This window comes from Ctenopharyngodon idella, chromosome 1, assembly GCF_019924925.1.
Source record: "Ctenopharyngodon idella isolate HZGC_01 chromosome 1, HZGC01, whole genome shotgun sequence".
Taxonomy (NCBI): domain Eukaryota; kingdom Metazoa; phylum Chordata; class Actinopteri; order Cypriniformes; family Xenocyprididae; genus Ctenopharyngodon; species Ctenopharyngodon idella.
This window is the reverse complement of record NC_067220.1, coordinates 28,910,909-28,937,318: the sequence shown is the minus strand read 5'-3', so window position 1 is coordinate 28,937,318 and position 26,410 is coordinate 28,910,909. Positions and strand designations below refer to the sequence as shown.

The window sequence follows — 26,410 nt, the reverse complement described above, 5'->3', positions numbered from 1 at the left end:
CATCAACTTTAATTAGGCTTATCATTCATTCAGTCTGACGGAACTAACCTTTGAGCTAATAATGGCTCCCAAGTGAGAATTAGACCATTACATGCCTGCTGGGGTGGACAGCAAGAAATGTACACAGGAGGCCTTATAAAAGAGCAGTGATAAAGCTAATGCAGTTCAAGGATGTCTTTTAAATAGATGAATGTGCCAGACATAACATGTCCAATTTTAGCGTAGAAATTCGACATGACAAAGTCAGGGTTTTTTGGCATTTTGTTGACAGAAAAAGTAAACCTGTAAGCCTTGAAACCTAAGCTTTTAGTTGCTCTAATGTGAATCAGAATGCTGTTGTGTTTATCTTAATAAGCCCTTTGGGCTTTCGGCTTATTAAAATGAGAAACTACATTAAAATACTCCAGTCATATGCACATCACTGCTTCAATCAGCTTTCGTTGTCATGTTATGCAAATCCTGGTACTTTGTTCATTTTTTCCCCCCCTCCCTGCATAATAGTGAGGTGAGGCAAGGTCAACTTTGACAAAGTGTTCACCTTTACTGTCCTATCAAAACAGAGTTACCTAGAGTTAGATGTGACCCATGGTCATCTAGCAGACGTGAGCAAAATTAGTAAAAAAAATAAAAAAAAATAAAAAAAAGCCAAAGGAATGGTAATAATCTTAAAATAACTGTAACTCCAATTACATCCTTACATCTGAGTTTCTATTCATCATTTCATTAGTTTGTAAAAACATTCAATGAATTAAATTAAATTCCAGCTGAAATTCCACTAAATTGAAACAACCTTTGGACTAAAAGGACTAAATTAAATCAACAATTAATTTTTTTTTTTTTTTTTTCCAAGCAAAAATTAGTTAATTTGAATGAATCTGTTTTGGTCTTGTTGCATGAACCTAAATTCAAATAAATTTCAAATTAAAGGGCTAAATGTTTCAAATTGTGCCATCACTCACACACCACTGCAACATATTAGATGAATTGAGAAATCAAATTTTCCTTGATCTTTTGTCATATAAGAGGTCTTTGTACTATTAAAACATCCTGTAAGTTTCAGAACTCAAAACTTCCTTGTTAGTTCAAACAGCTTTTATTGAAACCAAGCTCCCAAAATGACTCATTTCGGATTTTGTCACATTTTGACATCATAGTGCGACTAAAGACCGCCTCTGCTTCTTCATCATCGTATCTTTGGCCCCGCCCACTGGCACTTTAGTGAGATGAGAAGGAGAGAAGAGAGATACAGGATCACTGGACTAAAAATAACATTACCTTCCAAAGGATCCTAATGCTAGGAAAGTGGTTATTTATTTTCAGCTATGTGAATGTCTCAGTAGAGCATTATTTGTTCTGTACATTTCACTGTGGATTCTTTGATAAATCAGTCGCAATTTTGGCACAGGTTGGCAAACAGACTTTTACTGTAAGATATGGACCTGACAGTAATGCCACAATATGCTGTTATTTGAATTGCGATTAAAATATATACAGAACGCGATCAAAGAATGCTCCCTTAATAATCGCTGGAGCTGTCAATCACACAGCACGAGTTTATCGGTGATATAATCAATGACGCTGTCTACACTGCACAATGAATCTCTTATTTACATCATGCTTGCACTGTTAGTTACGATGAAGGCATTTGTGAGAGTGCAGAAATAGAGTTGCAATGACGAGATCACTGCATTCGTGCACTCAACAGACATGTCTGTCATCAGCTACAATGCTCATCGCTGCAACCTTTCATCTAAATATAATGCTATAATCAACACTTTTCACGATTAGTTAATCTCCACAGCTGTAATAGTAAAAATGTAGTAAAAGTTTTCAAGAGAGTTTCACATGTAATACTTATTTCATATGCAAAGATGTTAGCATATCATAGCAGTGGGCATTTACATTAAAGTCTCACAGCAGACACGCCCCTTCCAACACAGCGGTCAAATCAATGACAATATTTGATGTAAAAATCATACTAACATTATAAGTGAACCTCAGGAAACATTATAAAATAGTAATTAAAAAAAATGCTGTTCATAACTCATTTAATAGAGTAAAAAAATAAAAAATGGGTTCACTCAAAAATTAAAGTGATGTCTTAATTTAATCAACTATGGTTGAGCTTCCATTTACCAAATTTGATGTGTTCTATGTATTTGCATTGATCAGTGTTTATACATGAATAAATACGTGTAAAATAAATCTGTTAATTATATAAAGCAATGGTGTCTCTTTAGAAGACTTTGATTAAACCGCTCAATTCATGGATTACTTTTACAATCTCTTTATGAAACTTTTGAAGCTTTAAAATGGTGGTTGGGTGGTCTTTCAATGGATGGACAAAATTGATGAGAGTATATGGGTTTGGAATGACATTATGGTAATGATAACAGAATTTTCATCTATAGGGTGAACCGATTAAATAAATAGGGCCTGATGCAGAAAATGCGAACTGAATCATGTAATCCAGCCATTAAATCTGAATTTACTGTATAATGTGAAATGTCTTGGAAACTATCGCCAGATACACACAGAAACTCAACGGTCTTCACTACAACCTGCCAGCATAAAAATTCAGTTTAACTTGAAGAAATTATGACAGAAATATTATTACTAATGACTATAATATATTTTAAGAAATAAAATATCACACAATATTTGTCCATGTTTTAATTTAGAGTAAACCTCTATTGTGAAACTCTATTTTTTGGGAAAACAAAGTGCTGCACAATAAAGGAATTTTTGACATTCCATTTGATTATTTATAATAAATTTGATTAAATAATAAAACAGGGATTCCAGAAAAATAAAAGTGAGAAATAAAACAGGATTTGGGGGGGGGGGGGACAATAAAAAAAATCCTCCAATCAGTTTCTAATGTGTCTGTATCTCTGCATATCCAGTTATGGCAAAAAAAAAAAAAAAAAAAAAAAAAAAATCAATCTAATATAATAGAACCCAGAACTTAGCAAGGTGGTATTACTCTAACAAAAAGTTAAGCAGTTAATCTAATCCTGCCTCATGAAAGCCTCTCTGATCCTCAAGGCATCTTCATTTCTGAGATTTACTGTGATAAACAGCACAACTCCTTCGAGGTTTATAGCCCATTTCTGGCTGATTGAAACTGGCTGTAAGGATGGAATGGCCTCTGGTCCCCTTACAGTGCACTTGACCCAAATGCTATCAATCCATGAGATCAGCCCAGAAAAAATAATGAAGGGAAGAGAGAAAATGGGATGGCAGGAGGGATGAGAAAACCAGGTGCAATGAACAGAGATTCTGATGGCAGTGTGGAAACAGCAGATGAAAACAGTAGATAATAGGCCCTTTCTGCATCAGATCTATTTTTCATACAAACAGAAAAATATTGTCTATCTGGCCCTCCCATTAAGACTTACAATTACATACTATTTCAATGGTGACTTAGAAGCTAAGCTTTCATACCAGTAATAAAATGTGAGTATCTGTTCCTTTCAGCTCTTTGGCACAGACTGCACCTTTCCAGCGCTGAGTACTCAACCGCATAATTAAACTAATTATAGTTACACAATTACAGCAATTACCCACTACATTACATTAATCGTTCAACACTACCCCAGTTTAGAGTGTGAAATGCCATTCTGACCAGCAACCCTTGATTACAAAAACCACTCATTCATCCCCAAATAACAGAATGTTCTCAGACAACTTATCAAGAGCAAAAGTGACAATTTATAGTAGACTAGTCTTAAACGTGACAAGGTTTGGGTGAATTTATAGTTACACTGAGATGAAAATTCAACGCATCTTTTTTTTCTAAATCGTGTTACTGATTTTATTGTGAACATTTCATTAATGCATACATTTTATTCTTTAACATTTTTGTCAGCATAATAATATCAGCATTCCTGTGAAACAACAGATTTCTCCAATCATTCCATTCATTTTACAATTGACTGCAAGCTCACACTCAGATCTGCCTCCATCCAATCAACAACTAGTGGACTGAAACAAGACCCTGTCTACATTTTTTTTTTCTTCCCTTTTTGATCTGTTTCACTTGGATGTATGTCACAATATGGAAGAAAAGATCTGTTGCTACTTCTGTTACATTGCGTCACTGACTTTGATAGTTGCTTTTCTTATTTTTATGGAATATTGCAGTATTTATTATAAACGATTTATCTGTGGAAATTATTATTTCTTTAAAATCCAAGAAGCACTATAACGGTTACAATTGTAGTTCACTTAATGAGAAAATCTAGGGAGTGCACAGGGTTTTAATTGTAACAGCTAGTAAGATTTTACATTATTTAATGGCTTAATTAAACTATTAGGGAAAATGTTGTTTAAAATATTAAACTTTAATGAAACCATGTATTAATTATAGCCTTACCAAGTCATAAAATGTCCATTTGTACCACATTACATAGTCTAGCTTAATGAGAATGCTGTAAAAACCATAGACTTTTCTAGATGCACCCTTCACACACATTAAATGATTTGAATTTATGAGACTGGACTAAAAGAGTATTAAACAGAGGGATATAAACAGGAAGACTGAAGTCTCTCGGTGGTGACATTGTGTATCATGACTCATGGAATGAAAGGGCAGTGGGGTGAGATACAGCTGAGCGTGTACGAATGAGTCTGTGTGTGTGGGGGGGGGTATAGGGGATATCAGGACACGTTCATGGGGCAGAACCCTAATGATGTATTTTGTACTCCCTTAGGTTTCTCTCTCTGTGTTGTGCATATATAAGAGGCAGTTTATGGTGTGAGGCAAAAAGGATGACTAACAGCCCCGTGTATGATAGCTCTATATTGTCTCCCTCACATAATTTGCTGTGCTTCAGGCCTTTTCCACTACAATATTGTCAATTTAGATAATCTAAAGGGTGTTTTCACACTTGGTTAGTTTCCGATTTCTTAACAATTGGCACGAGCTGACATGTGAACGCGCCAAAGCAAACCTCATTAAGGTGAACCAAATTGAGACTATCTCAAGAGGTGGTCAGAGTATGTGAGTATTTTTTTTTTTTAATATGAAAAAAGTTTTATTTAGTTTGACAAGGATACTACAGCACACAAAAAAAAAACAATTACTTTTCTTTTTAGCAGCACAGCCTAAAATGCATCAAACAACATATAATCAAGCATCATATGTAAGTACAATTTTAAAACTATTTAAACACACATAGAATAAAAAAAAAGAACAGTTACATTTCCTATTAGTAGCACAACCTGAAATGCGTCAAGACATCACAAGTCAATGCATCATATACAGTATCATATACAGTTGCAAGAAAAAGTATGTGAACCACTTGCAGAATCTGTGAAAATGTTAATAATTTTAACAAAATAAGGGAGATAATACAAAATGGATGTTATTTTTTATTTAGTACTGTCCTGAGTAAGATATTTTACATAAAAGATGTTTACATATAATCCACAAGACAAAAAAAAAATAGCTGAATTTATTAAAATTCAGCTAAGAAAAAAGAAAAAAACTCCACATGAAGTGGTGAAATCATGCAGTCCATGAAGGGCAGATCATTAATGGCGGGTCCTTGTGGTATAATGTATGTCGGGGAAGGAAATCCAAACATTCGCCTATTATCCATTGACCTCAAATATGGCTTATCGTTTGAAGCATGTAAGAAGTAGCAACTTTACTTGGCCTACGCTCTTACGTTACCCTAGATAAATGTGCGCTATTAACATGTCTTACTGCAAGACATGGGCCCTGTTTCCACCTGGTATTAAGATGCGTTTTGGTCGATCGGATCACAAGTGGATGACGCTAAATACAGGTGTCAACGTGTCTGAAAACTTTTTGAGCTTGTCCACTTTCGACCACTCTGAGAGGTAGTCGAAAACGCATTTGACCGGATTGCTTTCGTAGTGTAGACACTCATGTGCTTGAATGTGTTTGAACAGCCAAAAACGACTGCCTACTCTCCGCTAACTGACCTAATGCGTAAACATTATGAGAAGCACGCTAGTCAGACGGGATTTAAACTTTGTTGGCTAAAGACTCAAGTTTGGTAACGAAAAACGTACCATGCACAATGTTCTCTCATCATTCCTGATTTATAACATGCACTCATAGCATTCAGTGTGGTCTTTCAGAGCAGAAATAAAAGCTGTTGCTCCATATGTTTTGCTCCATATGCATTCATAAGTAAATTGCGCAAGCTTATTTTGTCTATTAGATCAAAACATCAAATAAATAAATAAATAAATAAATAAATAAAAATAATAATAATAATAATAATAATAATATATAATAATAATATATAATAATAATATATAATATATATATATATATATATATATACACACACACCAGATATATTTACCAAACCCTCCCCTAGAAGAAAGTGTTCTGATGTAGAACCCGGAAGCACTGCACTGTGTTTACTACGTCAAGTGCGTAGGAGACTGGCATGGAAGAGAAGAAATTGTTGAATAAAGTCATTATTTTTGTTTGTTTTTTGGATACAAAAAGTATTCTCATCACTTCATAAGTTTTGGGTGAACTAACCCTTTATTAAGTGCTTCATGAGAGTATTGTAGAATCTGAATCAGGGGACGGTTAGTTGATCTGTGCGCCATAAAGCTGTTGCGATGGCACAATCTTAGTGACTGTATCCTCCAGAATGGCATCTCTGAGGATTCCTTCATACACTTTTCCACCACAACTGATTAATGAAATCTGGCAGTAATCTGCTGGAAAACTGGGCTTTGCTTTTTTGGGAACAGCTTTGACCATAGCCTTCTTCCATTGTTTTGGAAAAATATTATGTTGAATTCATGTGTTAAAGATATCACATATCACATATCACAGGTACCAGTTCTTCAAGAAAGGTTTTAAGACCCAAGGATGAATACAGACAGGACCAGCAGCCTTCGCTGCATTCATTTTGCAAAGTCTAGCTTTAACTTGCCCAATACTCAGGGGAGGTATTCTACCATTTGACAGCTTTTGAATAACATCATCTTCAGAGGGAGAAGTGTGGATCACTTGATCCCACACGGAAGCAAAATGCTTAGGTATCACACTCATGTTGCAAGATGTTATAATCCTGAGATGTTATAAGTCTTTGAAGGCAAAAAATAATGCCTTCAAAGACTCAAACCACTATTTCGTCTTAGTACAGCACAATTCTTCCACTTTGTTCTTGTAGTATTGTTTCTTTTTATTCTTAATTTTAGATTTCTATTGCAAATTTTATTACCAGGAGCAAAAAAGCATGCTGCCTCTCTTTTATCAGATCTTTAATTTGTATAGTCATCCAAGGCTTGTCATTATTTGTAATAGACACTTTTCTTTAATGAAACAGTTTTGTCCAAGGTAGACCTGATAGTGGAAGTAGAAGCACTAATCTTAGCCTCAAGGTCAGTAGCCTCGTAAATGTGAGAAAAATCAGTAGTATTCATGGGAGGGCCCAACTGCCTATTTGTCTCAGAGGTAAGTTTTCTGCAAAAGATTTACCAACATTCAACATGAGCCAACAGGGGGCAAATGCTCAGGTGACTCATACATGGGAGCAATGTTGGTAAAGACTGAATCAAGTTGACTGGCCTTTCTTGTTGCTCCAGACACTACTTGTTTCAATCTATGTCTGCTACAGATGGTTTCAGACTTTGTGTCTCCAAGTATGACAATTGCGGCTTGCTGGTAGCTGCATTTAATGTTGCCAAGGCAGCGATCCAAGTATTGTGTAGTAAGCATATCATGTTGGGCCACTGCCGAAGAACACGGTAGAATGTACAGCACAGCAACAACAATACAACTTAACCCTCGGGGAAGACAACTGGGATGTAACCAGACCCATAGAGCTTCATGTTCATCTGCTTCTGAGTCAGTTAGTTCTGTGTGATGTTGTTAGACATACAGTGCAACTCCTCCTCCCCCCTGCCCTCGCGATCCTGCTGAATAACAGCTAAATTATTGTTCACTGGTATAATGTGCAACCATTTGTGGAGTAGGGAATGCACATTAGAAAGGAGAAAACCAGGCATAGATGGCTTTGATTTGCATAGGTTTATACTTCTGTGCATTAAGTTTTGAGGGAAATAGCAACATGCAGATATAAGCAATCTTCACTCAGTCAGCTGTGTTTCAGTGTCTGCTAAAGTTTCACATAAAGTGGGGCAATTAAAAACAATTTTACATACTGGAAGAATAAAGTTCTTCTCAGCTTTCTTACCCCTATGGTGGGATCTGAGGAAAAAGATTCTTAAAAAAGATTCTAAAAAGTTTCAAAGGAAACTACCATCCAGATCCACTATAAACGAGTTGGCCGCATTTCCTAGAATCTCCAAAAGTTGATACATCCACATATCTTTGCTTCCAAACTGAACATGTTGTCACTCATGAATGTAGTTTGAATGTGCATTTCCATGCCTTACTCAGTTAAAAAGGATTAAAAACTCATATTTTTCATATCTTCTCTTATGTTCCATAAAATAAGGAAAGTCATACAGGTTTAAGTGAACTATTAAGTGAAAATGTACTTTGTTCAGCTGCATGCTGAAACATCTAAAACATGTTTAATTAATCTTCACAATACCATTAATAATTTATTAGCTCTAATTATACTCAAATATTTAATATAATATTCAACGTACATTTAAAGGCGTCTTAGTCTGGTTCTTGAAAAGAGGACTAAATGTAAAAGCACCCTATTTTCGATATTGTGCCAGAACCTGAAGACAGACCAGAACCAACAATCCCCAGAACCCAAAAATCACAACCTCTAGAAACTCTTTGATGACAAGTTTTGTCCATGTATTTCCACTCTGCGCTTTTCATTCGAGACTTTCTCAAAGCTCTTCAGTCGTGGTCTGTCTGTCCTGGCATGATTGATCGTTGGCATGTCTCTCAGAGAGCTGCTGGACAGGGATGCCTGCAGATGTTCTGTTCTGATTAAGAATCTGAGCTGCAGTAATGAGCACAACAGCCCATGCAGAACTCCTGAGTGCTGTTTCCTGATGGCACCGGACCAACAGGTCTGCTTTATAAGAGGTGAGTTAATCTGGGCATACGGCCCGCCATGGAATATACCCGTCTCATCCTTATTTCCTCTTTCTCTTAACATTTTCAGTTTGAATGTGCCAAAGAGTGTGGTAATGAGGTAGTCTTGGCACCAGAGGTACAGTGCCAGCTGGAGGACATGGTGATTGGCATACCGCCATTTTCAAGTACCAACAAAGACATTCCCCCCTTCTCCATCTTCAAAGGCTGCCAGTAAATCAGACACGGGCTCCTGAGAGAGGAAGACTGATAGAGAATAACTCCTGGGTAAGTGACAGCTCTGGCTGAGATGCAGGGTTTTGTCAGTCAGGTTGGTCTCCAACAGGTCTCTGAAAATGTAGACGGAAGATGCAGATTGGACAGTACATCTTAGAAGGGATGATAAGATTTATCTCTCCGTATCAAGACAGGAAGAGACAGAGCAGATCAATAAAGGACAGTGAAAAGGGAATGGGCTGTTTTTTTTTCCATTGATGTCATAATTGCAATGTCAGACTGCTATTATAATGAAGACGCAGAAGATAAAAATGTATGACTGTTATATTATAAACATGCAAAACAGATGATAACACAGTTATATGCACAAACACTATCAACTGCTCTGTATTTGACACCTCACAGATGTATGAACCTCCTGTTTGGTGCATATGCGCCATTGTCTCTATAACAAAATATTTTACAACTTTTGTGAACCTCTGACACACAGTATGTGTTGTGGCCATATGCTGGGGCGTCTGTCTAATTACATCAGGCGGTAGGGTGCCATCATCCCTACACTGAGCCCTCAAGTACACATTTTACTAAACACTGACTCCACTGGTGAGGATCCAGCAGGTTCTTTGCAGGTTCTGGCTGTGCAGACGTCTGCTATTCACATCAGCTGCCAGCTGGCTTTCAACAGGTACCACAATAAACTCTCACCATGTCCTATTGACAATTACATACAGGTTTATAGGCAGTTTATTGTAAACCGTTCAGTTTGAGTATGTAGTGAGATTGTACACCACCATTGAGAGTCATAAACCTTGATAATAAAATCTTGATACCACAGACCCCTTTTTGTGTAGTAAATTATTACTTTTGCATTCTAAGTAAGCAATAAGGTACGAGAGGCTGTGCTGTGTTGTGAATAAGTCACAGCTGAAGGGCGTTGTTAGGCACGACGCGAACCCTTTAGCAGTGACTTATTCACGATACAGCACTAGCCTTGAGTACCTTTTATAAAACGGTTACCACACAATACAAATAGTAAAGCCTAAAATGTGTATCAATGCAACTTTCATGAAGTAAACTTTCACTAAAGCATTCCTTCCGGCGGAAAAAATAGTCCCTGACCGTGAACAGCAACAGAAATTACATTATACGCCATTAGATGGCGACAAAGACTGTCTTTATGAGTGTGTCAGTCAGTAGCTTTTACATTAAAAAGACTGAATTGTTGTGAACACAAAACAAGACGCAACTGACAAATGCTTTGACTAGCGCTGTCAGTCACGGGAAAACCCCTTAACTGTTAAAAGGACAGGATAATACATCGGACATTTAAACAGATTTTTTATTATGAACATAGGACTGACCTGAAGGAAAATGCGAAATCTGAATGCAGGCAATAAACTCGCTCACTCGATCTTTTTCTCACAATACTCTTCTACATAATACAGTAAGCTTCACTGAACAATATCAATTGAGAACATACAGTTTACAATGCTAAGAGTGGTTGCTAAGGGTGTTGTGTAGTGATACACAGAACCATTGGGTGAAGCGGTCATAGCCTTGTTTTATCATGAATAAAACACAGCTATTGACCAATCAGAATCAAGGACAGGAACTAACTGTTTTATAACAGTTTACATACACTACCATTCAAAAAGTTCAATGGTATTCAAAAAGAGGTCAGTAAGATAATTTTGTTAAAGAAATTAATGCTTTTATTAAGCAAGGATGCACTGAATTGATTAAACGTTACAGTAAATACAAGTATAAATGTTACAAAGATTTCTATTTCAAATAAATGCTGTTCTTTTGAATGTTTTTCGCAGAAGTCGATATACTTTTTTTTCCAGGATTTCAAATTTCAAAAGTACATAATTTATTCGAAATAGAAATCTTTTGTATCATCAAGTCCTTACTGTCACTTTTGGTCAATTTAATGCATCCTTGAATAAAATTATTAACTTTAAAAAGAAAATAAAAACTTGCTCACCCAAAACTTTTGAAATGCATTGTATATTTACATCAAAATGTACTTTGTTGAGTTGTAAAATATGTTTTATTGATGCTGAAACATGTTGAATTAATGTCATTGATATCAATAAATTAACTTCCGTAATAATACTCAAATATTCAATAATCTATTGGATGAGAATCGAATTAGTGAGTCTGAAAGTAACAAAAGACTCAAGTCACTGGGATGAATTAAATTTCCTACCACTAGTCAGATCAATGAACCACAGTCAGAGCAATGTCATCCAAATGGAGATTATTTGAAATAGTTGCCAGTCCAGTAAGTCACAAAGAACACCAGAGCTGCATCCAAAAATTGCATCAGAAAGACACTGGGCAAAAATGGTATCCTTGGCAGAGTAGCAAGGATGACCCACCAAGAAGAACACGAAAGCTCGCCTCATGTTTGCTAAGAAGAACTTGGATGATCCTCAAGAATTCTGGATCAAGTTTTTATGAAGACATGAATCAAAAGTGGAACTTTGGGTTCGTTATGTCTGGCGAAAAACACTGCATTTCATAAGAAGAACCACATTCCTTAACATATTTATACAATTAAAAAAAGCCAAAAGAGAACAATGGTATAACCATATCTGTTTTTTTGCAGTGTAATTGTAATCTTGCATACTTTTTAAGACAGACAGTATGCAAATTGAGATGCAATCTATCTGTGCAAAGCAGAGGAAGAGACATTTAAACAGACATTCGATGGCCATACAATATGTATGTCACATATTGGTCGGACAACTAAAGTAAACTCAAATAGTGCATGACATTATGGCAGACTCCATGACCACATCTAACATCTGACACACAGTCACATTCTGAAAACCATTGTTATGAGCTATAAAGGCCTCGTCACTCAGAAATCACACCAAAGATCCAGAGCTGCGGCAGCTGCGCAGAGAAAGAGACAAGCGGAGGATGGGTGGAAAACAGCCTTGGGAACATAACTGTCCGCCCATCCAGAGTGACTGAATCCATAACGTGTTGACAGGGTGTATTGCCGCCTGCCACGGCTCAGCTCTGCACGTCTGCCTTGTGTTGTCAGGGCAAGAGAGAGGAGAGCGGATCAGCGTGGGACGAGTGTGTCTGCCAGCAGCGCTTTGCCCTGAATCAGTCACTCAGCACTATCTGTCTAAGACCGACATTATCTTGGAGCTGCAGAGTAAAGGGTCAGTGTGACCCCGTGATGAGCTTGGCCTGTACCATTTTGGGTGGTTCTGTTCAATTGAGCTTGGGTACATTTAACTAAAGCCATCTAAACTCAATACATTTGCTTCACAGTAAGCATTTTTCTCCCTGGTGCCCTAGTTGGGCAAATACTTGAGATTTTAGCTTGCCCTGCCAACACTTTGACTGGTGTACTACAGTTCAAAGGTTTAGGGTTGATAAGAAAATTAGTCTCTTATGCTCACCAAGGCTACATTTATTTGATCAAAAATACACTAAAACAATAATATTGTGAAATATTGTTTTTCATTGTAATATATTTTAAAATGTAATTTATTCCTGTGATGGCAAAGCTGAATTTTCAGCATCATTACTTCAGTGTCACTTGCTGAATAAAAGTATTAAAGGGTTTGTTCAACCAAAAATGAAAATTCTGTCATTAATTACTCACCCTCATGTCCTTCCACACCCGTAAGACCTTCGTTCATCTTTGGAACACAAATTAAGATATTTTTAATAAAATCTGATGACTCAGTGAGGCCTGCATTGGCAGCAAGACAATTAACACTTTCAATGCCCAGAAAGCTACTAAAAACATATTTAAAACAGTTCATGTGAGTACAGTGGTTCAACCTTAATGCTATGAAGCGACGAGAATACTTTTTGTGCGCCAAAAAAAACAAAATAACGACTTTATTCAACAATATCTAGTGATGGGTGATTTCAAAACACTGCTTCATGAAGCTTCGAAGCTTTACGAATCAGAATTTCGAATCAGTGGTTCGGAGCGTGTATCGAACTGCAAAAGTCGCGCCCCACAGTGGTGAACTATTGAAATTTCGAAACACGTATGACGTAACGAAGCCTTGTTTACTGAAATCACGTGACTTTGGCAGTTTGATACACGCTCCGAACCACTGATTCGAAACAAAAGATTCGTAAAGCTTCGAAGCGTCATGAGGCTGTGTTTTGAAATCGACCATCACTAGATAGTGTTGAATAAAGTTGTTATTTTGTTTATTTTGTCGCACAAAAAGTATTCTTGTCGCTTCATAGCATTAAGGTTGAACCACTGTACTCACATGAATTGTTTTAAATATGTTTTTAGTAGCTTTCTGGGCACTGAAAGTGTTAATTGTCTTGCTGGCAATGCAGGCCTCACTGAGTCATCAGATTTTATTAAAAATACCTTAATTTGTGTTCTAAAGATAAACGAAGGTCTTACGGGTGTGGAACGACATGAGAGTGAGTAATTAATGATAGAATTTTCATTTTTGGGTGAACTAACCCTTTAATTTCTTAATAATTTATCTGGCATATTATGCAAAACATTAGGCACTTTTTATAATATTCAACCAAATCTAACTAATTCGTCCACAACCAACACAAGTCACTCACACAATTTAGACAAAACCTCATGTTAACCAGTTAGAAAACTGTACCATGGTGAGCAGAATTTGCAAAAACAAATATACAAAAAAAAAAAAAATCACAGATCAATTTATAAAAACACATGTAAAATAAACTAATGTAAGATGTAGTGTCAATGCAACAATGGTCCAATGGGGGTTCAAAAATGGCTCCTTAATATGTTCTTTGATATTGTAAATGGCGATTAATTTTTTTATTTATTATAATATAATTTATATTAAAATACTTTTGTGTAAGGCAACTGCATTTCAAAACAGGCTACACAATCAAAACAAGGCAAGAACTGTGTTCCTAAATCAGTTTATTGCCATTTTACACAGTGCCTAAATGCACATTGGTCCACTTAGCAGCATGAAATACAAAATTATTATTCTAAATTTTAATAAATAATGCATATGTAGCGAGCAATACAACAATACTTGAAGCTAATGCTGCAGGTTTACACATCTCCAGTTACAGAAGTGAAACACACAAGACCTGTTGTCGTTAATAGTAACAAAGATTAAACATTTTTCATTATTTGTTAATTGTGGTAACAATAATCATAATCTTGATTACTTTTTCAAATAATTGTGCACCCTAAGGTAAATTTAATTCACATTTAATTACAGTTTAATTCAGCACTTAATGAGCATTAGCATGTGTCATCATAATGAAGCAAGCAACACATTCCTGGCAATTTTAGTGCAATATTAACTGTGATTCAGGAGCAAAAGAAATGAGGAAATATAGGAAATAGAGACAAACTTTGAAGTAAACATTTTCAAGTGTGACCTCTTTGACCCCACCAACTGCTTTTATACCAGCAACATTCACACGGCACAGCATTCGTTTTTAATAACCCAGCCACAGCAAAATTTAGACTGTCCAATTGAGCAGCAGTAAACATCTTAAATAAGACGGCTGCTCGACTTTAAAGTTCCCACACAGCAATCTGAGCCCATTATAATTACATGTCTTATCTTTGTCAGCTCAGTCTATCTTGTTTTCCTAAATCAACTCCTCTGTTTAACTGGATGTGATGCCTAACCCTCATTAGGTGATTGTAGACGTATAAAGAGCGATCATGTGTCATTATTAGACCAGCTTAAAGAAGTACAGTGACAGATCACGCTGAGCGCAAAGCCTCACACACACATATGAACACAACCAGACCTCCAGCCAAGCCTTTGCTTGTTTTGAAAGACTCATTTCTTGTTAGCACATCTGACATCTTCGCAGTATTGCTTTTTTTGCCTCTGAACCAAAGACCAATTTCAAAACTGGTATTTAAGGTTACGGTTTCAGACTAACTGACCCTAGATGAGGGCAGAAGGACAGCTTTCCTTCAGTGCATTATTTCCCAATTTCAAAAGCCCAATGATAAAAGCTGAGTAAAAACGGATGGGCCTGTTCTCGTCTAGCAGTTGAAAATCCATGTGGGGGAGGGGTAGATACCGCAGGGAAGCGAGCGTGCCTTCATCCAAACTGCAGCTCTCAATATCCCATCTGCATTACAATGAGGTTATGGTTCTTCAGCGAACACAATCATCAAACATCTCTCTATTGGTATTCTTCTGCTTGCATTCACACATTCTTCCAGTAAACACACCAGTCCAAACATGGCAAGAAAAATGATCCCGTTTAGCTGCAAGTTAAGAGGTGTCAGGTCATGGTGGAGTAAATCATCACCTCAAGGAGAATGTAAAAGTCAGGATCATCGATGGAAGAGGGTGTAGACATAATGATGCTCAGGAATACACAGAGCCTTTCTTACAAAGCAGACCAGCTAAAAGCCCCAAGCCTTCCAAACCATTTAATTTAGCAAGAATTTTACCTTTTCCCCGATTCAACTCCTGAATCTTCTTCACTGCTGCCAGACCCTCCTCTTCCTCATTCCCAGCTGAAGAAGAGAAAGAAAAGACAGGGAAGGTTAAATATACTAATTATTAAGTTCTCATTGCATCAATGGAACATGAAGAATTTGAATCAGCAAATTGGTTAAAAAAACAATATCAAGGTAAATGTGCAAAAGTTGATTCACCTTTATTTGCTCATGGTAAAAATAAAGGTGCATTCAGTAGTTTGGTTCTAATTTAAAAAGGTTAAGAAAGAAATTGTGTATTTTGTGAAAAGAATGTTTTTATCTTTTCTATATGAGGGTTGTCCCCTTCAAAATGTATTTGGCCATGTTGAAATGATGTGATCTACAGTACAAACGTCGGAAAGAATCCTCACGCTCATTGGCTGCCCTCTTTGTTGATACACTAGTAGCGTAGTGTTGTTTCGTGATGTGAAACATGAAAATTAGGCAATAGCAGAGACCAGAATTTTTTACCAACAGAGACAATTGGGGAATCAGTACCTGTATAGCCAAAGAAGCAGAAAAAAGTTTGAAGCCAGAAGACAAACAAAGACAAAAAACAAGCATAAACATTGGTGGAGCGTACACAAGTTGGAAAGATTTGATGATGGAGAAAATCCTGAGAAGTTATGCCTAAGTTGCTTTTTTTTGTTGGACATGAATGGGAATTAATTATTGCGTAGATCGCTCTCTAAAACTCACTAGTATCAGTTTAATTAACATAAAAGCCAGAGACGATCATGCTGATCCACGTCAATAGATGGCAGTGTAGTGTGTAACAGCATTGTGGGATCAGTACTTAAAGGCCCACCGAAGAGCCTTGGAACGCACAGCATTATTCAATGTGTTGACGTAATTTCAACTAAAACTGGAAGACAGGGTGTGACATATCAAACAGCTCCTCCCCTTTTTTTAAAAAAAAAATAGCCAATAGCGTTTTGTTTGTATCACAGCTTGGCCAGAGCCATTGAGCTAGTTAAAATATCAGTTTCATTCTAATGATGAACAGTGACGTTAACGCTACCTGAAGAAATACTGAATGCACCTTTAATCAAATTGTTCAAAAAGTTATTTCAAGAAAAAAAAAAGACTCACTTTGCATAGAAATTAAATTATAACATTGATGTTAGATGGCACACCATCAGAAAAATAATGAGTGAAAATGTACCTTATCTATGGTAGCATATTAGCACTGAAAGGGTCCATATTAGCATGTTAAGGGACTAATATTTGCATCCTTTAGGAGTAGATGATGTCCAGAAATATACTTTTTGAGGGTTTCCCTAATGACAATCAATTTTACTGTCATTGCACATGTTTTTCTGTCAGTTTACCTACAAAGAGGCACATATTTACCTCAGGCTCACACTTCAACCATGGAGCTCAGAGCAATTATACAACAGTTTTACCATGAGCTTTTACCAATATTATCAAAACAGCCAGTACATATAAAAACTTCTGCCAAAGTCAACTCCTCTTCCTGCATATACAGTACCCTAGGAACCCTGTCCTGCATTTGAATGAACATGTGAGGAGAGGTACTCTTGCATAAGCCCTTTTTATTGCCTTTTATGTGTCACTATACTCCAGCAAAAAGCTCTTATTGATAATGCAGACTGACAAGGAGGAATAAAAAGAGAAAATGCTTGAAACAGGAAGACAAGGAATAAGAAGAAGGTGGGTTGGAGCTCCTTCGGCACCAGTCATACTAATAACACTGTACATGGTATGGACAAAATTAAAAAGTATCACAAGTAGCAGGAAACCAATTAACAGGTTACATAACCACAGGAACTGATCTGTCAAGACACCAGTGGAATACTGTTGGTTCACTGATCTGAAATCAGGTGTGAGATGATACTATACCAATGATAACATGCATGTCCAGGCTGACCAGATGTCTGGAAATCTCATATCCCATTCCTCTGGTTCCCCCTGTAACTATGGCAACCTTTCCATTCTGCTTTGGCAAATCTGAGCAAGACAGGAAGCAAGAACATTTTGAAAAACATTTTAATGCATAATATTTCAAAAACGAGGGGGGAGGGGGGTTACACTGACACAGACTAACTTTGTTTGGGACATATTCTGAAATCCCTCTGTGAGAGTTCCTGGATGTGCAGTGGCCTCAGGGATCATTACATGTAGAAACTGCATGACCTGATTTTGTGATAAGCCTACTAATGGTGCCATTCCTTCACTCTTTTGCTTAATGGGTACTATTTATTAACACTAATTACCAATATTGATGTTTTTACTCGACATTAGTCAAGATTATGAAGCAGTGTTGTTACTTTTTGTTACCATTTCCATGTTAACATGTCCAGTTAAAATTAAATAACATTAAGTTAATTATGCATTAACCTCAAGGTTTATATTGTATTGCCATCACACAAAATAGTCAAAGAAAGCAAACAATTCTTAAAAATCAGTATTCCTTAATCATCCTTTTCTTTTCTTTTCTTTTTCCTTTTTTGTAGCTAATCCCGTAGGCTTCAAAAGCATTAAATATTTCTGAATCAAAAGACCATTGTGAGGAAGGATTTGGTTCTAATCCTTGTGCTTTGCACTGGGACATGGTTGCCCTTTAACGGTGATTTAAATTTAAGTAAAGAGCTGTCTAAAATTACAGCCATGCGATCTTAAATAGAAACTTGTGATTACTTTGTGATAATGATGAAAAGCCTTCATTGAATCTCTGGCAGCACTCAAATGACCTGGAATCCACCATGAATTAAATAATATATTACTTTTTTAATAAAACAGGCATAAGTATGTACACTAAAAAGCCAAAGTTTAAGTGAGAGACCAATGAGACACTGGAGGTCCGTAGGTAAGATTTTCTTTTAAGATAAGTTCTTTTAAAAAAATACATTACATTTCTATTTAAATGAACATTAACTAAAGAGCTTTATTATGTAATCACATTTAATGAAAGGTATTATGGTGTCCTATGTGCGTGTACTTTAAAGTACATAGGTCAAAGGTTACAGTAGTTTATGTTTATTATACCAAATGAGAAACAGGTTTAACAACAGGTTCAATGCAAGTTAGCAGCCATAATATACAAAAATCATATACAAACTGTCTCAGTAGAATAAAGTATAAGAAAAGTTAAAGTAGTCCACTCAACAACATTAAAAAAAAAACGTGCAATCTTCATTGTTTTAGACAGAATAACAGTCTCAGTCACCATCCACATTCATTACACTTTTCCATACAACTAAAGTGAATATTGAGTGACTGCTGCTGTCATCCTGCCGTACAACTCATTTTGTGTTTATCGGAAAAAAAGAAAATCATACTGGTTTAACCTAACCCTAATATGAAGGTGATGCAGAAAATCTGTTTTTGGGCGAACTGTCCCTTTAAGCGCAGTTCCCACATATCATTCCAAAACTACACATGCATACAACTACTGAATAAATGTTTGACAGCTGTTAAGACATAAAATAACTACCAGTTAGACCACTACAAATCCGTAACGATAAAAACGTCTAACCTGGCAGAGTGAACGATTTGTTGAAAAGCTGGTATAGGAGAACTTTGACGCCATCTAAGTAGAGTCTGATGAAGCCGAGGATACAAGGCAAAAACCACCACATGTTTGAAGATGACAGCGAGTGTCTCAGCATTTACGCTCCGTGCTGAAGTACAGTAGGAACGGATCAGCTGTTCTTACGATAGTTCCGCTGTCTACGACAATCACTGTAGACACCCAATAGAGTCTGGATTCCGATTTACTACAGGAATTAACCACTGCCAGGAAGGAAAAAAGGGGGGGATTACAGAAAAAAAGAAAAGCAGGATAAAGATAAGGATTTGAAAGTTTGGTTAGAACAACCATTTAAGACATTTAAATAGTCCTGTCCTATCAAGAGATACCTTGAATAAAAAGAGGGTTTTTTTCACTGGCCAGTGCAGACCTAATAACTAGAGAGCTGGCCAATATAATGCAGATAGTTGTAACTTGTAACAAAATTTAATGAGAGCAAATAAGATCAAATAATTGTTGAATTCAATTGACCAGGTATTTTTTATTTTATGGCCATCTATATTTATTATGTCTATACAGTCCCAGATAATGAGGGCTTTAAAACTGCAGTGAGCATGGGAAAAAACTATGGGAAAAGAGCAGGGTGTCAAGACGTGTTTAACATATAACTTTATAAACACGGCACAAGAAACTGAAAAAGCAGACAAGGCACAACAGTCAAGAGCATTATGTTTAGATCAACCTTTTCTCTTTTTCATTACCACTAGGCTATGGCAAACAATGGGCAAGATTTAATATTGAAATTTATATTATTTGACGCAGTGGCGGCACTATAGCCCCGGCAGATATTTGCATAGCACCGACAAAAGTCAATCTGCTGAAGTTCAAACTGAGCATCATAACGGGGAAGAAAAGTGATTTAGTGTCGTTGAATGTGGCATGGTTGTTAGTGCCAGACGGGCTAGTCTAAGTATTTCAGAAACTGCTGATCTACGGAGATTTTCACGCACAACCATAGGGTTTACAGAGAATGGTCTGAAAAATAGAAAATATCCAGTGAGCGAAAATGTCTTGTTGATGTCAGAGGAGAATGGCCATACTGGTTTGAGCTGATAGAGAGGCAACAGTAACTCAAATAACCAATCGAGATCGAACCAGAAGAGCATCTCTGAAAGCACAACACGTTGAACCTTGAAGCAGATGGGCTACAGCAGCAGAAGACCACACCGCGTGCCACCGCGTAAAAACAGGAAACTGAGGCTACAATTCGCACAGGCTCACCAAAATTGTACAATAGAAGATTGGAAAAGCTTTGCCTCGATTTCTGCTGTGACATTCAGATGGTAGGGTCAGAATTTGGCGTAAACAACATGAAAGCATGGATCCTGAAAGCATGAAAGCATCATCCTGCCTTGTACCAGCAATTAAGGCTGGTGGTGGTGGTGTAGTGGGGGATATTTTCTTGGTACACTTTGGCCCCATAGTACCAATTGAGCATTGTTTAAACACCACAGCATACTGCTGATCATGTCCATCCCTTTATGACCACAGTATACACATCTTCTAGTGGTTTTTACAGCAGGATAATGTGCCGTGTCACAAAGCTCAAATCATCTCAAACTGGTTTCTTGAACAGTGAGTTCACTATACTGAAATGGCCTCCACAGTCACCAGATCTCAATCCAATAGAGCATATTTGGGATGTGGTGGAACGGGAGATTCCCATTATGGATGTGCAGCTGAGAAATCTGCAGCAACTGAGTGATGCTATCATGTCAATATGGACCAAAATCTCTGAGGAATGTTTCCAGCACCTTGTTGAATCTATGCCACAAAGAATTAAGGCATATATATATATATATAAAAAAGAAAAGAAAAAGAAATTGTCGGATGTCCTTGCTTCCATCGAATTATACAAGATGTGCTTTTGGAACATTTTCAAATCTTGCTGGATAACATGGATCATCAGGTTTTACTTGTGGAGTTGCCAGCTCTCCAGCTTAAGTTCTGCTGTCATTACAGCAGAAGGAGGACACAATAATCCTAAAACATTATGAAATTCATGTGAATTGTTCGATTTAACTTTTCACTGAAAATGTTATGTGGATAGTATAATTTGTCATGAAAATCTATTAGAAAAAAAAAAAAAAATAGAAGCATTTCCCCTAGTGGTCTCAGACTTCTGGGCCCCATATTGTATATTTTGTAATGTACACTGACCAACCAATTCATCAAAAGTCTATTTTTTTTTTTTTTTTTTTTTGCATTTACAGTATGATGAAATGAAGAATCTCTGTTTCACACATTCTCAGCACATGCAGGTTTTTTCTGTTGGGAGCAAACAGGTATTTATGTAGCCTACTGTCATACAAGGTGGATGTGTGCCATGAAAACGCCTCAGGAGACAGGAACACAAACCTGGGGCTCAGCTTTGGTGCAGTGACAGCAGGTTGTGGAGAATCCTTGATGTTTGACTAGTACTATGTAAACAGACATTTTCTACTGGAAGTGCTCTCAAGCCTTATAAGAAGAGATTTTGTCTGAGAAAAAGTGTCTGGATGTCTCAAATTATGGAAACTGAGCACCAGCGAATACTTTCTTTGAGTAATTTTGTTTATAATTTAAGCATTGACCTGTTACTGAATTTTTATAATGTATGAGAATTCTGGGAAAAAAAAAAAAAAAAAAAGGAAAATGCTGGACATGGGTCAGATGGACAACACAGGACATGCTGAGGTATGACAAAACGACAACTTGCTTTTCAACACTAGCACTCAAGATTTGTGCTCGCTGGATAAATCAATACCACTGATCAAAAGTGAAAACTTTTAATAATGTCAGTGTGACCTGAGGATCTCCTATCTTGTCTCTCTCTCTCCTTGTCTTCATCTCTTTCAGCAGACATGTTGCGTTATCCTTTCAGGGCCAGGGAGGGTGCTTCCCCCTGAGCATGTTCTAACACTGACCTGAATCCCTACTCACAGTCGTTTCTTTCCAGAAGTGCTAAGCCTCCAGACAAACATCCACTCGCGCATAAACTCAATCTCTCTCTCCTTCTTTTCCACTTACTCTGGAAGCTGGATAGCAAAACAGCTGTTGTATTTCTCCCTTCAGAGTTTGTTTGTATCTACTGACTCCTTGTCAGAATGCATTCAGAACAACAGCACATTTAACCTGGGAGCTCCAACCCTCCCCCATCTCTCACTCTACCTCTTCTTATTTTCTCTTTCTCTCCAGTTCCACTGTTCCAAGAACAGTTGTGTAATTTGTTACATATGCACACATGGAGTATAGTTGGCATTCAGAGCGTGAGTGAGCTTAGAGGGATATTTCACCCAAAAATGAAAATTCTGTCATCATTTACCTTCGCTAGATCTTTGTTCATCTTTGAAATACAAATGAAGATATTTTAAATGAAACCTGAGAGGTTTCTGTCCCTCCATTGAAGGTCCAAGTAACCAAAACTTAAAAGGTCATAAAAGCATCATATAAGTAATCCATATGAATCAAGCAGTTTAATCCGAGTCTTGTGAAGAGATACAATCGCTTTATGATGACTTTTATTTAATTTACTTTTATTTAAACAAATATTGACACACATATACTGTATTACATATGGTAAACATGAAAACTGAAATGAGCACATTTGAGTCTATGTTTACTGTATGTGATTTGCTCTATGTATGTGTGTTTATATGTAGTCATAAAATCATAAATTAAATTTGTTCATCATGTAAAGCTATCATCTCTCTTCACAAGACTTGGATTAAACCACTCATTCATTTATGTGGATTTGGTTTCCAATACCTTTCTGGATCTTTTAAGTTTCTGTCTTTTTTCTTTCTTTCTTTCTTCTTCTTCTTTTTTTTTAATCTTTGTTTCGAAGATTAACCTTAGATTAAATCTTATGGGTTTGGAACAACATTAGAGTGAGTAAATGATAACAGAGTTTTAATTTTTGGGTGAACTATCCCTTTAACCCATATAGATTTGAATTATATTCAAGGGACAACAAAATAGGACCATGCTTTATTTTTGCTTACATTACTAATGTATTTCATCAGTTATGACTTATTTGTTTAATGTCACCTCTCAGCTTTAAACTGTTTTTAATAGTTGTTAAATTTATTATTATATGTTTTATTTTTCTGTATGTTTTTATTTTTATTTATTTATACTGTGTGATATGGCATATTTGACAGCAGCAATGCACTAATGGGTATGTACAGTCAGTGTTGAGATATAAGTGTGGTTATTTTGTAATGAATTGTTAATGTCAGTGTAAATGACTTCTTCACATCTATTGTCTCTCTTTTGCACACATTTATCACACATCACCTAAATACATCTCTTACATTATTTTTAGTATTCTTAGTTTTTATTCAAGTCTAATGATTTTATATTCAGCTGAACAGCTTCAACATCTTGAGACATCTGCAACAAAATCAATGAAATCTGGGTTAACTACAACTAATCTACCCTCTATTTGTCCTTCAGATAGGAAATGTAGGCGACTTTTTGAGTTCAGTCGGTAGCCTATAGCAGTTCAGTCGGTAGCCTATAGCAGTTCACCTCAATGCCATTGATCTGGTTCTAGCGGTTCTTTCTCAAGCTCACTTGCAGTAGGTGGCCTCGGTTCGAGGGCAATTTGGCAGTTGGACGCGCTCATGATGCGCTATGGTGACTGTGCTGACACTTGAGATTCTTCTCACGTTCAGAGTGGAGTATTTAATCGGTGAGTCACTATGCTCGTGGTGTGAAATTGTAGCCGGTTTACAAAAGAAGAAATAGATAAATTTATATACTCTAAGCATTGGAAAGGATAAAGCATTATTAAAGCATTTCAGAAATATGCACACTGCTTATAAGCTATACATTTGTGACTAAAAACGATTAAATATAAAGACACCTGAAGCTGTAGCATTGAATCTCTGCATAACGAACGGATGAAGGAACGAACCAAATTCCAAACGCTCTCGCATCCCAAGCGCACAACAGGCGTACCACAGGTTTATATGGCAAGCCGGTTTAACATTTACTTTGTAAACCCAAATAGTATATTTTAATGTTTCTAACTATAGTGACAGGCAATGTCACTAGTAACACTCATAAATAAGTTCTAGTAAATAACTCTCTATTATAGCTGAAACAGATACTAGTGACTATAGAGATAGTTAGGCCTATAGGTAGGCTACTAGAAAAAAATGAGTAGTTACTTGTAAAACTGGAATAGGTAGCAGCAACAACTGAAATTCATTCTATTCTGTGAATAGCTCACACACACACACACACACACACACACACACACACACACACACATATATAATCTCCGTTCAAAAGTTTGGGGTTGGTAAATTTTAATGTTTTTGAAAGAAGTATCTTATGCTCAACAAGGCTGCATTTATTTGATCAAAAATACAATAAAAACAGTAATATTGTGGAATATTATTACGATTTAACACAACCGTTTTCTATTTTAATATATATATATATATATATATATATACACACACACACACACACACACACACAATTTGTTGCCACTAACAATGGAATTGTTGCTATTATGTTATGGAATAAGCTAGTATGTAAAGAATAGGTTATGTAATGACTAGCCCTATAGTGATTATTGGAATAAATATTAGTATCTATTGAATGTTATGAGTGAAATAAAAGAAATTTGTTAATATTGTTAATATTGATTACTCAGACAAATATACTAGTAGATTAACAAAAACAGATACTATTTAATTTAAAGGAATAAATGTTAAATAGGCTTGCCATATGATTCCATAAACTTCCAGTGCGATTAAATGGTGTAAGACATTTGCTTTAGTGTATCTGAAATCTATGACAGACGAAAGGAGAGACATAGGCTATAAACTGTATAAACACTAAGCAGAAGGCACTCAACAGATGTCATGCTTAAAAACAATTGAGAGCCCCTGATATCATATCTGTGCCAACTTTTATTGGTAATTTTCGCTAACAGCGCAGCAGTAGGCTATCTGCTCTGTGTCTATTTGGGAAAGAAAGAACTGAATTCATGAAAGGTGATTTAGTCTTTTGAATATTTACTAATTGAGAAAAGTTCTTTTATCATAAATGGCAGCTAAGTCCATTGAATTCAATTTAAACGATGGATGGAATAAGATGCGGTTGGTTCCTTCTTGATTCCCTGATTTCAGATTAGTTTAAAAGCTTAAAATTGGACATGTGAAATTAGTTGAATTGTTGCGTCCACATTAACAGGTGGAAGGAAAGCAGGTCTTTGCAGTGGTTACCGACAGCCAGTGAAGCGCAACACGTTAGTGGAAAAGGACACCTCAGTCTATGTCTATAGCGTATATTAAAATAATAGCTACCGAATCACTGCTGTCCACTCCTAAATCTCATTCCTGGAGTTAAACGTGTTAGTCACAGGGCACTTACCAGAGTCACCCTTTGCTCCCTTGTTGATCAGTGCCAATGCTGGGACACCCGGTGCATGTCCTTAAAGACGCATCCAATAATGTCAATCAAATTCCGTGATCACAATCCACATCTCGACATATATACCATAATATCACGTACAAAATGAGCAGGATCGCAAAAATAAACAGTGCAACCAGTATTGCTTTGGTGACTGGGGATATTAAAGACTGCATGATACCGGCGAGCTGGAGAAAAGCACCGTGAGCGCAATGAAGATGGATACACGTTCAGGCGCCAGCAGCGTCCGATCCGGTCCGTATCTGCATTGGTGCGTGCCGAGTGGGGAACCTAGAGTGAAACGCGTGGCTCTTCAAAAACATGACACGCGAAAGAGCGCTGCCTCATCCATTGGTGATCTCTCACACCATTTGCGCAAGGGGGCACAATACTCTGAGGTCCCTTCAGGATACCCATCATCCAATAGCCTACTGCTTGCTCAAAAGATAGATGTTAATTAAATCAAATGTTAAATGTTTAAAAAAAATTCATCATTCAAATTTATATATAGGCATATGTAAACAATATAACAGATTTGTATATTTATTCGGTTGCGTTCCAAAAAGTGTTTTCAAAAGCAAATCTTAGGTTTTGAAAAAATCTGATGCTCTTATAGCGTTTTTGTCCTACAAATGAGGTGTCCTTGTATTGTCACCAAGCCGTCGACAAATACGATATCACATGGGCTGTTTTTTATTTTAACTTTAATCCCAACTGCACTACTGAGGTTATGCATCTGATAAGGGTG

General features: G+C 36.7%; 1 protein-coding gene across 3 annotated transcripts in view; it reads right to left on the bottom strand.

Moving 5' to 3' along the window:
- The window catches only part of dhrsx (dehydrogenase/reductase (SDR family) X-linked), a 45,481-nt gene extending 19,441 nt beyond the window's left edge, over positions 1-26,040 (bottom strand). Inside the window, exons 1-4 of one of the 3 annotated variants that reach the window (XM_051901120.1) lie at positions 25,624-26,040; positions 19,198-19,454; positions 17,562-17,669; positions 15,669-15,734 (exon numbers count right to left, since the gene is read on the bottom strand). In XM_051901120.1, coding sequence (XP_051757080.1) covers positions 15,669-15,734; positions 17,562-17,669; positions 19,198-19,330 — 307 coding nt within the window. In that variant the 5' untranslated portion in view covers positions 19,331-19,454; positions 25,624-26,040. The remainder of the gene's footprint in view (positions 1-15,668; positions 15,735-17,561; positions 17,670-19,197; positions 19,455-25,623) is intronic. The other 2 variants (XM_051901110.1, XM_051901128.1) reach the window with 2 other exon arrangements.
- Between the last annotated feature and the right edge of the window lie 370 nt (positions 26,041-26,410).